This window comes from Lytechinus variegatus, chromosome 14 (genome assembly GCF_018143015.1).
Source record: "Lytechinus variegatus isolate NC3 chromosome 14, Lvar_3.0, whole genome shotgun sequence".
In the NCBI taxonomy this organism is placed as follows: Eukaryota; Metazoa; Echinodermata; class Echinoidea; order Temnopleuroida; family Toxopneustidae; genus Lytechinus; species Lytechinus variegatus.
In genome coordinates, this window is record NC_054753.1 from 28,731,367 (window position 1) to 28,750,624 (window position 19,258).

Below are 19,258 nucleotides of genomic sequence, written 5' to 3' on the forward strand. Positions count from 1 at the left end.
CAAATAAGAAATGGCACTGTCAAAGGACAAGTTGCCATAATAATGCAGGGCAATTCCATGAAATGTACATCCGACCCCCTTGATGTGGAATCATCCTGACATTTTTGTCACTGAATGTCTGTAATGTTCTCAAAGGAACATGACTTGGTCGGTTTATAAAGTGAAGCAAGACTTAATAAAAATGGGGGGGTGTCGGATGTAAAAAAAAAAGGTTGGATCATTTTATGGAATTGCTATGCAGCATCAAAGCATTATGTACATGTACAACAGGGAAATATCTTTAAAGATAATGTTTCAGCAAACAAAAGTTGAACTAGAAATAGCCCTCCTTGTAATTATCAAATATAATTGCATACATAACTCTGTATATACAGGTATGAAGCATTTGATACACCTGTGTCACTCAGCCTGCCAGGGATGGGGGTGACAAATTGGTCATTTAAACCATCTGTCGCATGTTTATTCTGTCACTTTAAGGTTCTACATACATGTACAGAATTTAAAATAAATGTGCCTGATAACATGCCACAGTATGTGTTTTCATACAATGTAAATGTAGGATAGACGAGTGGAAACTGAATTTCAGTTTAAGGTTAGCACCGCAAATACTCAAGTTTTTCAAGCACCAGGAACCGATGGATCTATTTCATCCACAGTGTAAACATACATGTAGTTATCAGGAAGTCGTATGAGCTAAATATTTCAGCATTTTTCAAGGACTATAAGGCAAGGATCGGCTTACATTTCTTAATTGAAAAGAGATAAATTTTTCCATTTTGCCATAAAAAACCAAAAGTTTCACTAGTTCGCTTTACCAGTACATGTCTGTGATATACAAAGACGATAAATTCTTCTAGAGGTAAAATTCAAGCCAGTTCTAGGATAAAGACAAACTCAAAGGGTTTTTTTCCTATTCCTTAGCATTTGAATCTTCTTAAGTGTTTGTTTTAGTAATTTCTTTTACATTTATAGGCAGTATCATCACTGTACTGTGAATGTACATTGTTCAGATGTATGTAAGGTGCATGTACAGACTGTACATGTACCTTACATACATCTGAACAATGTACATTCATGTCGTTATATTCCCAGATGATTCTGACTAAAAATGTTCAAGAACTGGGATACAAGATTATCTAAACTTGCCCATTTCTCCATCCTCTCAAAGATTCTTTGTTTAATATTATGATATTTAAGTGAATTTCAAACATTCTAATCTTCATGGTCAAAACATAATCGAAGCACAAAGTTAATAATGATGACAAAAACCATACTTCTACAATGTACATAAATGTTTGAAATAAGTAAATACTTACTCGTAGCATTTTATGTTGAATATTGATAGCATTGTACCTATTTTCATGTTCTTGCTGTAATGAGAAAATACCAGGGTTAGAGGAAAACAATTCTTTTATTTTTATTATTATTCAAATATCTAGTAGTAAACTTCTATGACATCACTTTTAAAGAGTTGTAAATAGTAAATAAAATTTGATGAAAATATACAATGAATTACTATCTCTTTGTTGCACATTTATAACATTTTATTTCTGTCAAAACATATTGCATGACACTGTCAAAGATGATTTCAAAAATGTTAACAGGTAATATAAAGATATTTTAGTTTGCACCCCCCCCCCCCTCCATCACTCTCAATGCTTCATTGACTGGAATGTGATACACACACCAGGATATAAAGTATCTGAAAAAGGCACACTAATAAGCATTAATTTTTAATAAGCATTAATTTACATAGCGCAGCTTTTATATGGATATATTCAGCTGCGCTTGTTCAGAGCTCTTTCTACTTATTTTGGTCTACACAGCATATTTTTTTAACTAAAGAGATATGTTTTTAACTTTGATTTGAAGAGAGCCAAGGGTGGAGAGCTTCTTATATCAATTGGCAGGCTATTCCATATCACACTGTGATAAACTTTCTGTTTGTTGCATTGACGCCCAATGGCGACAATGCATTGTTCTTGTTCCATATTCCTATTCCGTAATCTTCTTCTTCTTCTTCTTCTTCCACCAAAATCCCATTTGTTTAACACATGGTTTTGTTAGCTCTACCCTGGCTCCGTCCTTCATCCAAATTCAACCAAATTTGGTAGACATGTTGTCCAGCATCCCTAGTTGTGCCTCTCGTCTTCCAATTTCCAAAATCACTCATGCATGACCATCCAGGCGCCATTTTGTCAATTCCAAGTCCATTTGCATACCATTCTTCGTTCTTTCATATCGCAGTTATCCTGCATGCTAAAGACTTCTAACAAATTGCTATAGATAGTCCAAGAGTTGCTCCGTCATCTGCGACGTATAACTTGACCTTCAAAATGCCATCTTCATGCCTTAAATTCAAATCCAAAATAGCCTTCCTTCAAAAACTTCATATTTATTAAAATGTAAAGTAAAAAAATCGTAAAATGGCCATAATTTTCTTGTTTTTATTCATTTCGAGCTCATATATTCAGGAGTTGATTACAGTATCATATCATACATACTACTCAGTTTTCACGCATCACTGATTTTTCGTCATTGAAATAGCGCCCTCTAAAGTTTCAAAAACACTTACCTTTGAATGCTCCTCATTGCGTCATGCATGGCCAAACCCGTACCCTTTCTTGGATTTAGGGTCTTCAAGATATGCCCTTTCATGCCATTAAAAAAAATATATACCTTACAACTGACGAAATATCTGAAAAATGCTCCCGAAAATCAGCAAAATACCCCAAAAGGCACTTTAATGCCAGCACAACTTCAACTTGCTCTTATTTCCTTATTATTGAAGCTTATTCTTTCTAACTTGGCAGATATGAGTATTGATATATACTTCAACAATTCGTTAATGTTTTGTAACAGAAACTAACAAATTGCTGACGTCAGCTTAAAATTATTGTGCAAAACCTTCATTTTTAATGTCTTTCTTTATATGGCATTTACTTCCGGTCTATTGCCTCCCCACAAATAAAAGTGGTATCAATGTCACCGCATTGGAATACTCTTTCCAGTGATACCAAATACGACATAGGTTACAACAGAAAATTTCAAGATAAGTCAATCTGAACATATGGTATACTGCTTGCTCACAATGCACACATTTTCAACAACAACGTATGGGGTGCCAAATGGTCTAAAAAATTTTACTCGAGAATGTAACTTCCTATGGACAGCAAAATGTGCTAAAATCCAATTTGATTAACATGTAATTTTTGTTAGTCCTCCCCTGCCACCGTTCCTCATCCAAATTCATTCTAATTTGGTAGACATGTTATCCATAATTAGTGACCATAACTTTAGAAATAGCGCCCTCTATTGCAAAATCTTAAAATAGTTGAATTGCCATAACTTCCTTGTTTGAATTTATTTTTGTCTCATATTTTCAGGGTTTGCCAATTGTATCATTTCACATAATCCAACTGTGTTTTACGCATCAGTGACCATTCCTTTAAGAAATACCGCCCTCTAATATTTTGAGAATGTATATCATCTAGAGTTTTCTCTCTATCTCCTTCTGTTTCTTGCCCTCTATTAAATCAGAGGCGTCAATGCATGCACATCGTTCTGAAACGATTGCAGTTCTAGTTTCTGTTCGTTTCTATCACACTGTGATAGAAACAAACAGAAAGTTTCTTTGAAAAAGAAATTAAACATTAACTTACCCTTGCATCATCAATTTTTTGTTCAAAAACTGTAAAAAAAAAGAAGAAATATTGTAAGAAAATTATTTACAGTAAGTATCTTAATTTGTGCACTTCTTAAAGATTGGTCAACAACACTGCACTGGCGGAGCTGAGGTACATGCATACTGGTACCAGAAATCAGGATACATTTTTTTTCATATGAAAAAGAAGACATACATATAAATCTTTCTGAATGATGAACGTCATAAAAATTAATGACATATAAGCAATAAATTCAACATGTACTGTATACATTATTAGAAACTTCTTTCTTTTTTTAATGTAAAAGATTTTAAGTCTTAGTTTATTTTTTTTCTTTTCTTTTTATTTCAAATAAATGTAAAACAACTGTGAATTTGAATGAACTGGAAAGTAATGGAGTACAAATAGCTTTACATTAATCAGTGGTGATCTAGAATAGACCAGTTCATAGTTACTTTATGGACAATTTTGGTCAATTGACCTTTCATTTCTTTCATTATGATAAGCAGAATTCAAAGCAAGATATAAGTAAGCATGCTTTACATAGCAGGATGAAGAAATTGAATAGACTAGGTGACTAGAATAGCACACCAATGAACTCTTTATGAACGTATTTGTTGCATTCCTACTTTGAATACATATCATAGCATGTTGCACTGTAATGTACTTGGCAAACTGTGAAATACCAGTCGTTCGTGGACGCATTGTTTTTTTTATGTAAATGAAAAACACAATTCAAAAGAATATATGAATAATCAAGACATCAAAGTTGTTGCTTATCTCATTAGAATTTAAACCACCATGTCACTTTAGTACAAATGACTTTCCTCTGATCATGTGTAGAAAGAAACTATGAACTGGCTCATTAGGGATGCTGAGTATTCCAATGTTTTACCTTCTTTATTTTTCTTCTGCTCTCCTTTTGCAACCTGCAAGGCTTTCTCTAATCTTGATCTGTGTTCGTAGACAACTGAAATGAAAATAAAAATTTTCATAATGAAATAGAATGAATATAATGGATGAAATAAACCCTATACAGTTTGTGCAAAAATCAACCCACCCCCCCCCCAAAAAAAAAAAAAGAGGAATAAGGAATATAACATCTATAAACACTGTATAACATTACTTGCACATTTAAATGTATTGTGAATTTCACAAACCAACATTGCCAATAAAACATGAATTATTTTATGTAATATTTTGTGAATAGTTTAATGAAAGGGAAATTGCAGTTTGTTTCAATAAAACAAATCTCATGAAAGCCTCTTTCTTGAATGTCACAGTCACAAATGTCATTTTAACAACATTCATTTTCTTTGATAAATATCAGAAACAGGTTTATTTTATCAACATTTCATTCCCTTGTCCAAGAATAAAAATTCTTGGCTGTAGAGAAGTGAGAATTACTATAAAAAAAAAAATTCAAATATTAGTCAACTATGTATTATAAATTAAAACTGGAAAGAGCTTGAAAAACAAGTTCATATCACAGATTTGAACATTGATAATAATCATTGTGTCTTCAAAATTTTCCTGACTATTCTCTTTCCTGCATCTAGAATTATACCTAGATCTTCAATGTGCAGATGTTCCCTTTGAAAATGTATTATGACTTGCAGGTATTAATTTTGGTTGTTGAATCAAGTAATTAAATACATAAAGCAGAATCTCAGATATTTCATTTTTGAATGGGAGCAAATGAATTAATTATATAAACACTGCAAAATACATATTTACACAGCTGGATGGTCCTGCATGCTTAAATTATTAAAATGTTTTACCCTGTTCACACCAAGTGGCTGTCATCAAGCCAGGCATTTCTGAATCCTGCTTTGTAGGCCTATACTTTGTGATAAATGTTAAATCTCCACAGCCTATTCTTGGCCTAATGCAGAGATTCCAACTTTCAGAAATCAGAAAGAATTCAGTTGGATTTGCAACTTGACAATCAAATTACAGCATAGCACATCTACATCTAGAGTTCAGAGCACGAAACAATTTTGGCTGGGATGCTTTCTACTTATTCGTGTAATCTAAGCCTTATAAATAAGTGGTTGACATGTCACGTTAAACTTTATTAAGAAATAAAGCAGTTCTCACTACACTATTTAACATTATATATTACACCTCCTACTAGATCTACAAAAATATGATTTTCTTTTTTTTAGTAATATTACATTAATTTCAGGTAATCGAAAGGGAGGGAGTTGGGGCCATTTTATGATTTTCTTTTGTACATGTATGTATTTAAATCTAACTTAGATTCGCCTCCCCCACTGCCACGGAATCAGGTTTAGTTTCGGCTTCACTCTTCAGTTTCGCCTGGAGGCTTCTGGGGAGTAAAATTATTTACTACATAGGCTTACTCCCCTATGAATCCTGGGACAGTATGCCATTTATCCTTGTGTAGGGATAAGATTCCCACGGTAAAAGTATACCTAAATCACGTGTTTTCCTTTACGTTTGGAGCCCAAACTAACGTAAATGGGCCCTACCAATATTAACCCCCCGTTTTTAATAAAGGTCCTTATATTTATTAAATAAATAGTACTAAATTTTTTTTTTAAATATAAGAGCACGAGTGTTTACTTACCCAGTCTGTTTACGTCGCCATTTTGGAGTCTTTTGTTATCGATACCAAGATACCACACACATAGAGCTGCCGTCTAAGATTTTAAAAATACTTGCATTGGCCAATAAATATTACGAATTGGAAAATACTTGTTTCAGTCAATAAATATAATTTAGCACTTTTTATGATATTTATCGACCAAAACAAGCATTTTACGATTCATGATATTTATCAGCCCACTCAAGTATTTTTAAAATCTAAGTTGGCAGCTCTACACGCGTGTGGTATCTTGGTATCGATAACAAAAGACTCCAAAATGGCGACGTAAACAGACTGGGTAAGTAAACGCTCATGCTCTGAATATGTGTTTTTCAAATTAGGTACTATTTATTTAATAAATATAAGGACCTTTATTAATAACGGGAGTTAATATTGTTTGGGCCCATTTACATTAGTTTGGGCTCCAAAGACCAAACGTAAAGGAAAACATGTGATTTAGGTTTACTTTCACCGTGGGAATCTTATCCCTACACAATAACACAGGGATAAATGGCATTCTGTCCCAGTCTTCATGGGGAGTAATCCTACGTAGTAAATAATTTTACTCCCCAGAAGCCTCCCTGCTCAGGCTACTTCAGTTTAGCCAGGAGGCTTTTAGAGAGTAAAAATCATTTACTAACGTAAGGTTACTCTCAACGAAGCCAGGTCTTCCTTTCTATTCATTTGTGTGTACCACCAAAAAACCTGAAACTTTCACCCCCAAGATTTCTACTTTCTTTCTAAAAGATTTAACGTTAGCCCTAAATCATGTACATGGGATACAACTTCATTTCCGACATTTCTACGCTATGGATTTTATATTTAAACAAGAATTCATTAAAAAAAAGAGAAAAATATGAAAAGCCAGAAGAGACTTGCCCGATGTTTACGCCGCCATCTTGTTTTCTATCGTTCTTCACCCATGATAGCGTCCATATCATGGGTGAAGAACATGATTTACGGCTAGGAAACTACTGTAAATGCTGTTATTTTCGCGGGATTAATTTTTCGCACTGCACACTCCATAATCAAAGAGTCACTTTCTTCTTGCCATCTGTAAATGGTTTTAATTAAAATTTCAGCAACGAAATTGCATTTTCTGATCATAATTTTAGCTCTAGGGCGGCATAATTCAGCATTGTTTATCTAATCATGAGCTTTTGTGACATTTAGCACAACTTTTCTTTGCGGGGCGGACATCGGGAAAGGCAAAACGGAGGCACTGCTAGCTGCTGGCCTGGTACGGACGGCCGAGCACCGGGTAAAGATCGGGGGGATTACGGCTATTCAAAGTGCATGGGATCAATCAACAAACACGGGCGATCGACCCAACGTCTTCTCAAAAACTAAACAGATCTAAACACTCACCAATCAAAAAGCAAAAGCAATTGATATTTCAACCAAAATCATAATTTAAATACTGATCTGCGACTGTTAAAAAAATTATCGCATTGCTTTTAGAACAAATTCTCGCGATGCATATGATATTGGAGCTCAAGCTTGCTTGCGTAAATGCCGCCCTCTTTAGATCAAATTATGCAATCTCTTTGCCAAAACGATACACGCAACTGAACCACATTTCAAAACTTGCATTAAAATAGATGCTCATAAATTCGTGTTTTTAAATTCGCGCTCGCAGATCTTGCCGCGAAATGCGCGAATATTTCCACATTTACAGTAGTAAGAAAGAAAGTAGAAATCTCGGGGTGAAAGTTTCAGGTTTTATGGTGGTAGGCCTCTTCTTCTTCTGGAAACAGTACAGTCCACCGTCTGGTGTATTGTCGTGTATTTGGTGTGTACTGGTGTATTTGGCCTGCACACAAATGAATAGAAAGGAAGACCTGGCTTTGTTGAGAGTAACCTTACGTTAGTAAATAAATGATTTTTACTCTCTAGAGTAGAACTAGAAGCCTCCTGGGTACATGTATGGCAGTGAGTCCAAACTTCGCGCGTGTCCAAACTTCGCGGACGGTCATTATCTCCAAAACTAGCCAATATCCTTAAAATCTGACATCATCAATGTGAAAAGCGACCTAAAATTACCCTTCGCTGAAAGTTTCTTTAGGATTAGTCCAGTATTTATGAAAATATTGGCAAAAGATCGGCAAATTTGTCACCGTTGGCGCCCGTTTTGAAGAAAGCAACAAGCATCACGATATCACCATTTTACAAGCAGAAATCATTAAAAAATGTGAGTTAAATGTAGTACTGACCGATTCCATAGCATTTTGCCATCAATCTGATATAAATATTTCACTTTTTGAGCTTGAGTCTTTGTTTAAATCTCCACAAAAGCTTTGGTGCGCGAAGTTAGGTCACACTTTTTCTGAACGGTTTTCCAGCACAGCCCGCATTCACCGATCAGAATAGAATTTTGAGATCGCGATACCGGCGAAACCCAGTGACCTACTTTACATTTTCGTCCATGATTTTATAGTTTACTATCTTGCCGTCAATGTGTTAACTATTTCTTGAATTGGTTTTGTATAAATTATGAATAATTTGTGGACAAAATTAAGCCTGATGAATATTTTTGAAAAGTGCGCGAAGTTTGGACACCCCATCATACTTCAGTTCAGGCTCAGCCTTTTCATTTCAGGGATAATTTTTTCTTCAGTTTTTGTATGGTATGAAATGCATGCCAGGCAAATGACAGAATGAACATTTTTACTCTCTAGAAGCCTCCTGGCTACTTCAGTTCAGTCTTCAGGCTCAGCCTTTTTTTTCTTTGACTTTAGTTTGTATGGTATGAAATGCATGCCAGGCAAATGACAGAATGAACATTACTTAGTCTTTACCTTGCAACTGAGCTGTGAGTGAATCTTGCTGCTGTTGATATTTAATAGTTCTATTCGTTGCTTCATCGAGAGCTTTTTTAATCTGAAAATATGTGTAAACACCATATAGGCAGGCAAGAAAAGTCAATGCGAAGAAGAGGGTTTGCCCGAGCGGGCGGCCGCTGCGACGGGAAGAGATCATGTTGTCGACGGTCAGCGATAGGGCTGGCTGCCTGCCGAAATCCAACTTGACAGAATGCGAGTACCTGGTACTAGACATGCAGATTTTAGATGATAAGTAGATTGTCCACGACCATTGCCGTGGTATACACCTCGCTCAAGTATTCAACCTCCTCAGATTTCTGTCAAACATTTACAAAACGTGAAGGAAATCATCTGATCATCCTGAATTCTAGCATCAATCCTCTTTACGAAATCGGCCCACGTAGACGTAATTTGTGTACACAATTAATTAATTTCGAGCTCCCTCTGCGGCAGCCAAATGGCAGTGCAGTGCAGGAAATACACTCTTGAATAGGAAATTGCATGGAGATATATCTCTATGGGAAATTGCCACTCTTTGCTGATAAATAATTCAATAATGAAAATAATAACTTAAAGAGTAGTTATCTTGTCTAGAAGTGCAGGGGCCGCGGAACGGTTTTCAAAGTGGGGGGGCTGACCATGCATAAAATCACAATCCTATGGTCATTTTTACGTTTTTGTACACGGTTTTTGAAAAAAAAATGGGGGGCTGAAGCCCCCCCCCCCCCGCTTCCGCGGCCCCTGAAGTGGACATACTTACCACTTTTTTTTAGATTTTCAGATGGATAAAAAAATATATATCAGTGCAGCTGTACTACTTATCGATAAGGAGGAAGCCGAGGGGGGAAGACTAGGTGGAAGAGGGATAAAGAGGAAGAAGAAGAAGAAGAAGAATTAAAGAAGAAGACGATAAGAAGAAGATGAAAAGAAGTGAAGAAGAAGTTTTAGCCTGATTATTTTTGGTTGACAACAGTATATACTTGTTTACTACTACTTCTATACTACTATGCTAGTACTACTTAATTCATTCATTCATTCGTTTATGTATTTATCCATTTATTTGCCAAAATCATAAACATGAAACATGAATGAATTCTGCCTGCGTGTCAGCCTGGGTGATAAAAGCATGATTAAAGGACAAGTCCACCCCAACAAAAAGTTTATAAAAGAGAAAAATCCAGCAACACTGAAAATTTCATCAAAATCGGATGTAAAATAAGAAAGTTATGATATTTTAAAGTTATATACACATCCTGGTGGGCATGCAAATGAGGAGACTGATGACGCCATCCATTCACTATTTGATATGGTTTTTATTATAATTATGAAATAGGGAATATTCTATTTTTCTCCTCATTGTCAAGTGAAACAACGATTAATTCCTCCCTGAACATGTGGAATTAGCATTGTTTAAATGATATATGGTTCAGTCAAGTTGGTCCTCATTGTCAAATCTATAAAAAGTGAAAATTTTGTATAATTCAAACAAAAAAATCAAAGGAAATAGTGAGTGAGGGACATCATCGACTTTCTCATTTGAGTTGTGCATCACTATTTTGTGAAAAATAAGCAAAAAGTGTCATAACTTTCTTATTTTACATCCGATTTTGATGAAATTTTTAGCGTTTTGTAAGTTTGATTTTTCTCTATTTATTCAAATCAACATTTTCTGGGGTTGATTTGACCTTTAAGAGCTTTTGCTCGGAAGCATTATCACCGCCACATGTATACTGCATAAAAATATCAAAAATAATATGCTCATAATTCATATAAACCTCAGTGTACATCTTTATTGATTCCAAGTTGCAAATAGGGTACGTGAAATTCGAGGGAGTTGTAAAAAAAAAACACTGGAGGAAAGAGAGTGGGGGAGAGAGAGATATAAACGAAAGAAAAACCATAGGCTGACAAAAGAGAGATTGCCAATTAATTATGAATACTAGTATTGGACTTTTTGCTATGCATACGACAGGTTTACTACATCACGGATCAATTCTGGTAACTTTGCGGTCAATGATGTCATACCCCGGACATCAAACAGAATGCAAACCAAATAGCTTCTACATAAATGAAATATATATTTGAAATTCATATTAAAAATAAATTGAGCGTGAACGCAATCAATTTTTCATTGAAAAAAAATAAAAAATTAAAAACGAGTGTTTCCGCCCGGGCTCGAACCGGGGACCTTGAGTGTGTAAAACTCACGTGATAACCACTACACTACGGAAACCCATCTGGACGGCGAGGGCGTTATTAACAATAAAACCGTTGGACAGCGCGTTGAGTGTATACTTGCATTGCACACATTCACGATTCCTTGTGCATACTAGTGTCGTGTGTAAGAAGCTGCATAGAGATGTAGTGGACTTAGTCTGTATATACAGACCCTTATTGAAACTGAAACCATAGAGCTATCGCTCGGCTCTATGCTGAAACCAAAAAGAATAATCTTTCTGTCTGTATCGATCCAGTCACAGTACATAGTATAGTCTCACTAATTGAGACTCTGCAGCATCCACTATGGGAATTGTGAAATCAGGGAAGTGTTATAACACTTCCCTGGTGAAATCATGCATGGGGTCTGTGCTTGCAAGGCTATCGATCGCCCCTCCCTCCCTCTCTCTTCCCCCCCCCCTTTCTTATCACTCTCGTGCTGTTTCCCCATTCAAATTCAAAATTTATTGATTATAATCACAAACATGTTGGATTGTTCTCAAAATTATACAATGAAACACAAACAGAGACCAAATTATTTAAATGATATACATAATAATATACATAATAAACATACAAATTAAAATAAAATAAGAAATTGAATATGAACTTGTTGGCAATTCAAATTTAGTTGCATTACTCATGATTCTTTCGCTTTTCTAATACACATACATGTACATAATACATAATAGGCATATAACTAATATGATACATAATAGAATGATAGCCACTTTTTACATAATAATATACATAATAAACATAAACATAATACAGTATGTGGAGTCTTAGGTCACATGACCTACTGAAATAATACATATTTACATCATAATGAATTAATACAAATTATAATAAGTAAATTGTGATATTTAAAGGAAGAAGGGGAGCTTGAGGAGAATGATAACAATAAAAACAACAATAATAATGACAACATCAATATTAAATCATAAGCAGATCAATAATAACAAAATTTCTCTAGTTTTATCTATTAGCCATATTCAGGTGAAAAAAAGGGTAGGTAATGGTAAATAATTACAATGTAAAGCACTTAAAAACCTTGAGTATTAGGCGCTATAAAAAGTTATATTATTATCATTATTTATTATTATCATTATCATTATTATTATTATTATTATTATCACTATTATTATTATTATCACTATTATTATTATTTTTATTATGAATACATTACTTATTATGTTGAAAGAGCTCCAGACGTTTATCAAACATTGCACTTATTCCCTTAACTATTATTGCGTTTAAGTCTATTTCGGAATTCGACATCATTAGTTTAAATTTATCATTATTGTTTAAGCTTTGGAAATCCGGTAATATTTCATTCAGTTTAGAGTATAGTTCTAACCTGGGCTCTTTTAAACATGAGCAGGTGACAAGGAAGTGAGGTTCATCCTCTATATACCGGCCTTGCATAGAGGACATATTCTTTCTTCTGGTTTTAGTTTCTTATATCTTCCTTCTTCAATCAAAAGATTGCTATTACTTATTCTGAGTTTAGTGAATTTAGTTACATGTGACTTTTCTATGTCTAGTGATAAGTAATTTTCCATTTTGTATTCTAGTTTAAAGGTTTTATATGTTTGCAATTTGGTGGAGTATTCGGTACTTTGTTCATTGCAGAGAGCGTCTTTCCATGATTTAATGTATCTGTCTTGTAGTTTGCTGTGTATAGCTTTTTTTAATCTGTTAATCGAAAACGTATTTTGGTTTTCCCATACATGGGAGAACCTCAATGAGCTTAGAAAAGATTCAATATATTTGCAGTAATTTATGTTTGTATTTTTGTCCTCAACGTATGTTTTATTTATACCATGGTCACATTTGTTCTACGGCGGCCGTACGGCGAGTCGAAAACAGCCGTTTTAACACTTTTTTGTAACAGCTACATATAGGTGGTTTGAATAAAAATTAATAAAACGACTGTTTTCGACTCGCCGTACGGCCGCCGTAAAACAAATGTGACCATGGTATTACTAGGCTTTTACAGGCGGAGTTAGTCATGTGGTGCCAGAATCCGATAGTATCTTTCAATGAAGTGAGGGCAAGAGGAAATCGTCCGGTTTCTGCTAGCATGGCGCTATTCATTGCCGCCTTGTTCGTACCCCAAATCACTTTGAGAAATTTTGATTGCAGGGCTTCAGGGGGGAATGTTTTATAGCAAGTCTCAATTAACTTTTTTTCTTTTATTAAATATTCAACAGCCCAAACTTCTGAATTATAGAGGGCAATTGGTTTTATACAAGAGTCAAAAAGCTTAAGGTGAGCTATAAGGGAGATTCTGTCTTTTGGTAAAATGTTTCGTAAGCTGAAGAGGGCTTTTTTTGCTTTGTTGAACGAGTGTTTTATAGCATGAGTAAATGTGCACGAGGGTTTAAAGATTATTCCTAAATATTTATATTCGTTAGCAATTTCTATCCCGGTATTATCAAAGAAAAATTTATTTTTATAAGTGTTCTACCTGCTTTATTAAAAATTATTATTTTGGTTTTCTTTGTATTTATTTCTAGGTTCCACTTTACACAATATGTCTTTAAATGGTTTAATTCTGTTTGAAGCCCAAGTTCATTTTCGGAAGTGATAACAAGATCATCGGCATAGAGAAGACACGATATCTTTTGACCTGAATTCAGTGTTACTGGATGGCAATCTTCCCTAAATAAATCAATAATATCATGTAAGTAAATGGAAAAAAGGGTGGGGCTTAATACACAACCTTGTTTTACTCCAACCGAAGTGGGGAATGATTGAGTTATTTTATTTTGTAATTTAATCATCCAATGTGCTTTTGTTTTCACTCCAATTTACAGGGGCCGCGGAACGGTTTTCAAAGTGGGGGGGGGGGGCTGAGCCAAAGGAGGGGCTGACCTTGCTAAAAATCACAATGGATTATTATTTTCATTTGTCAATGTCATATCTTTTGGGGTGTTGATGGTAGGGACCTTTGCTATTTTTTTTTCGTGGGGGGAGGTGGGGTGTGGTTAGCTTTGCCTGCAGAAAACGTTTATACACTACCCCCCCCCCGGAACGTCAATCCTGGATCTGCATGTACTGACTTTATCGTTTTCATTTTCATCGCAAAAGTGTTCAATCAGATATCTGGGTTGTAGAGAAGACAATCAGATATTATCCGGGTGATTCATGTAACTTGGTGTCCACCTGTATGCCAGTTTTTGTCTGTAAAGAATCCGATTAGGAAAAAAAAATGTCATAGGGCAGGGGCCGCGGAACGAATTAGACAATCAAGGGGTCATTTCCATCCAGATTTCCATTGGCAGAACCCCATGGAAATCTGGTAGGATGATGAATGACAGAAATAAAATGAAAAATGAACAACGTTTTGTTGGAATCCCCCCCCCCCTCCCGCTTGAAATAGGGCTTCAATTCACCCTTTATAGATCGAAATATTAAATATTTTCTGCTCGCGATTTGCGCTCCCATTATTGGTTTTCAAACTAAAATAAATGTATTTAGAATGCCCTATTCTATCAATCTAAATGTAAACACACGCATGCATGTTTATTCAGATTTTTATTATTATTGTTATTATCATTATTTGAAACGTGCTTAAATCATACATTTTCAGATTAGAATTTAACATTATTGTGCTTGCGCTTTGCGCTCACATTATTAATATAAGAACATATCCAATAATCCAGCACTTTCCTGAATTACAAAACATGATTAGAGTGTCCCGTTTGTGGCCTTAAAGGTTAAGTTCACGCTGGCGAACGAAATTATTGTACAAATAGCAGAAAAATGATTTAAAAAATATTGCTGAAGGTTTGAGAAAAATCAATCAAAGAATTAAAAAGTTGTTAGAATTTTAATTATTTGATATGTGACGTCATATGCGAGCAGCATTCCTACACAGCGAATGGAAAAAAAAATGATGAAAATGTAATTTTCTCAGAAAAATGAAAAAAAAAATTCACTGCACCTTTTACATATCAATAGACAAATCATTTTAACCCGATCATGAGAAGGAAACAAAAAAAAGTTATCAGGAACCATTAAAAAATGAAATTAATGCATTTTATACTTTATAACATACGCGGCAACTGCTCGTTTATGACGTCACAAATCCAAAACTTAAAATTCTAATAACTTTTTTCAATCTTTAACGGATTTTCCTCAAACCTTCACCAATATTTTTTATCTATTTTTTAAATACTTTTACAACTTACTTTTCTTCAGGGTGAACTACCTCTTGAAGAGGAAGTTCACCCTGAAGAAAAGTAAGTTGTAAAAGTATCTCATTACAAAATATCAGGATTTCATGTCGATACAATCATCTTGAATTTGAATTCGGAACATCGAACCTTATTTCGTTTTCGGAATATCGAACCTTCGGAATAACGAACCCTTTACGTTTTCGGATTAACGAACATCGAGGTATAGGCAATTTACATGTTTCGGAATTATGAACCTTCGGAATAAAGAACCTTCGGAATTACGAAGTGTAACCATAATTGTTGTAGTGTTTGAATTTCTAAGTGATTTTACGAAAAAAAAAATATTCCACTTTGATTTGGTTTCTTTTATTTCATGTATTCCCCCCTTCTCTCGCCCCTCCCCCTTCTCTCTCTCTCTCTCTCTCTCTCTCTCTTTATCTCTATGTCTCTCCTTGGTCATTTTCGTAGAATTGTATTTTGATTGATTTGATTTATTCAGACAGAAAAATAAAATATTTACATGTCTCGGGTTGACAAACAAGGTTTAGGAAAACCCATACAAGTTGGCATCCCAGAATAAAACGAAGTACAAAACATATCGATGACATTTTAACCAAGTAAAACAAATACATATAAATGATTAAAAGTTCAAGTACAACACCATGAATACAAAAAAATAATTCTTAAAAATACTAAGATTGCTTAAAATAATAAATGCATTCAATTCTTTTTTCACCAATGTTGGCCCTAACCTTTCATCTAAAATAGTAACTAATGCAAACGACTTTACAAAATATTTAGACAACCATACTGAAAATTCCTTATTTTTCAATCCCACTAATATTTATTAAATTTTAGAAATAGTTCGATCATTTAAACTTACTAAATCTAGTGGTCATGACGGTATCAGTGTACATTTACTTAAACAAATAATTCATTTTGTGGCTTCTCCACTATCACATATATTCAATTTATCTCTCACAAATGGAATTTTCCCCGATCAACTTAAAATTGCAAAAATAATTCCCATATACAAAAAAGAAGACCCTTGCCAAATCGCCAACTACCGCCCTATTTCATTATTACCAAGCATTTCCAAAATACTTGAAAAAATAATTTACAAACGACTACATTCTTTTTTGGACACAAATAACTTATTAATTCCTAATCAATACGGATTCAGGTCAAAACATTCAACTGACTATGCAATTTTACAATTATACGACAAAATAACAGATTCCATTTCAAAAAAAGAGCATACTGTCGGAGTTTTCATGGATCTATCGAAAGCATTCGATACTATCGATCATCATATACTGTTGAATAAATTACAAAAATATGGAATCAGAGGGATTGTTTTATCATGTTTTCAAGATTATCTGTACAATCGATATCAATATGTTTATTTTAACTCTAAATCTTCTGAAGTTTGCAATGTTAAGTGTGGAGTACCACAGGGTTCTATCTTAGGCCCTTTGTTATTTTTAATTTATATGAATGATATAATCAATGCTTCACCCCTACTTACTTATGTTCTTTTCGCAGATGATACCAATGTATTTTTTTCACACAGTAACTTAGAAACGCTTGTAACAGTACTCAATAATGAATTGAATAAATTGTCCATGTGGTTTAAATCAAATAAACTCTCCTTAAACATTAACAAAACAAATTTCATGTACTTTAAACACATCAATTCTAAGCATATATTTCGTGGCTCCATTAACATTGATAACATCCATCTTGCTGAAAAACAAGAAACGAAATTCTTAGGTGTATTCATTGACTCTAATTTAACTTGGAATAGCCACATTCGTTATATTAGCACACTTGTTGCCAGAGGTATTGGCATACTATTCAAACTGAAATATTGTCTTTCCCAAAGATCGCTATTTATGCTTTACAATTCTTTTATTTTGTCACATATATCATATTGCAACATATTGTGGGGCAATTGCAACAAAACCAAAATAGACTCAATTCTACGCCTCCAAAAGAAAGCACTCCGCATTTGCTCTCACTCGCAATTTTTAGCACATACTGATCCAATTTTTCGGAACCTGAAAACATTAAAAATTCATGACATTCATACTTTCCAAACTGCCATTTTTATGTACAAGTTTTCAACTAAATCTATACCTACACCCTTTCAAGATATTTTTGTTTACAATAGCAATATTCATTCATATCCTACACGCCACTCATCCAACATCCACCTCACAAACCCGATAACAATATTCGCACATAAAACGATCAGACATCACGGCCCAGACATCTGGAATGATTTGCCCAATGATATAAAACTCACTGCATCTATCTTTTCTTTTAAAGCTTCATTGAAAAATATCTTTTATCGAAGTATTCTTAGTATCACACCTCCACGTTCACCCACTTGCACACACACGCACTCTTCATTTCTTCTTTTTTCTTCTTTCTCCTTTTCTAATGATTTGTGACGTAACATTTTCTTCCAGACCCGGACCAGTATAAAATATTAGGTTTCCATGTAGCGCTCTTCCCCCTTTGGCTGCTATTGCTCAAGCATTTTTTTTGCTTATATAGTGTGCCACTGCATTTGCTTTTTTTTCATTACTTTGTCTTATCCTTATTGTATTCATGTCTAAAATTTTGTTTATACTATTATAAATCTGTCACATTACAATGTACTTTCATGTCATATTACGATTATGTTTTATGTATTGTAAAATTTATTTTGACTTTACAATAAATGCAGAAACTCCTGCAAAAAAAAATAAATAAATCAAACGTCTAATTGGAGATGTTTCAACAGGGAAGATTTCAATGTATTGAGAGATGGGCTATTAACTACTATTTCAGGGAGTTGATTCCACTCATTGATTGTTTGAGGATAGCCATGTTCGCTGAAGAAATTAAACATTTAGAAAATTGCAGTCCTCAGTATTTACAAGGCCAAGTTCGCCCTTGTAAAGATGAATGAACTTGGTTATCTGGATGAGAACGGAAGCGTCATAAAATACCCAGAGATCGAAGAAGCTGAAAGAACTTATCTATAATAGCGCATACCGGTGCCCCTCCCACATCTGTGACCAGTGTGACCGAGTTGCTAATCCGTGTTCGATCACATTTTCATCCTAGACCACCAAGATAGTTTCAAGTTTGATTTTTTGTTGATTCTTTTCATTTTAATCAACTCAATGTAGGTGGACTTTATTAATAATTCTTTGGTTTACCGACCATGATACTGTGATTAATAGGCCATAATTTCTATTTAGATATTATTTTTACAGTCATTCCATTTAACTAGTCGCTTGGTCGTCATTTCTATATATTGTTGAATTAATCATTTCTCATTGAACTAGTAAAAATCGTTGGATATTCACAGTAGCCGCGGGAACGGGGGGGTGGGGCTGGGTTAGCTTTAGACCTTCCCCTTTTTTCCAAAACCGTATACAAGAACGTAAAAAAAATATCATCAGATTGTGATTTTTGCATGGTCAGCCCCCCCCCCCCCCCGACACTTTCAAAACCGTCCTGCGGCCCCTAATTCCTCCGTTCAACATGTTCAAATTAGATTTTTCTAGTCAAATCAATACAAATGAGGTTTATTTCCATGGGAGTAACTTATTCCTTTTATCAATATTATCATCATTTTAGATATTTTCTTGATTTCAAGTTTTATTTTTTTCATTAGACATTAAAAAATGTCCCTTCATTATTAATTGATGACGTCGACAGTAGAAATAATGGTTTGATTTTTTTTTAGTGATACAAAGT

The 19,258-nt window shown here is 34.4% G+C and overlaps 1 protein-coding gene and 1 non-coding gene across 2 annotated transcripts in view; both read right to left on the reverse strand.

Moving 5' to 3' along the window:
* LOC121428153 (trichohyalin-like) overlaps positions 1-9,547 on the reverse strand; it is a 32,752-nt gene extending 23,205 nt beyond the window's left edge. The window contains exons 1-4 of the mRNA XM_041624746.1: positions 9,075-9,547; positions 4,561-4,635; positions 3,663-3,691; positions 1,317-1,370 (exon numbers count right to left, since the gene is read on the reverse strand). Coding sequence (XP_041480680.1) covers positions 1,317-1,370; positions 3,663-3,691; positions 4,561-4,635; positions 9,075-9,333 — 417 coding nt within the window. The 5' untranslated portion in view covers positions 9,334-9,547. The remainder of the gene's footprint in view (positions 1-1,316; positions 1,371-3,662; positions 3,692-4,560; positions 4,636-9,074) is intronic.
* A 1,711-nt stretch (positions 9,548-11,258) lies between these two features.
* On the reverse strand, positions 11,259-11,331 carry TRNAV-UAC. The gene has a single exon. It is a non-coding gene; the product is annotated as a tRNA-Val (tRNA).
* Between the last annotated feature and the right edge of the window lie 7,927 nt (positions 11,332-19,258).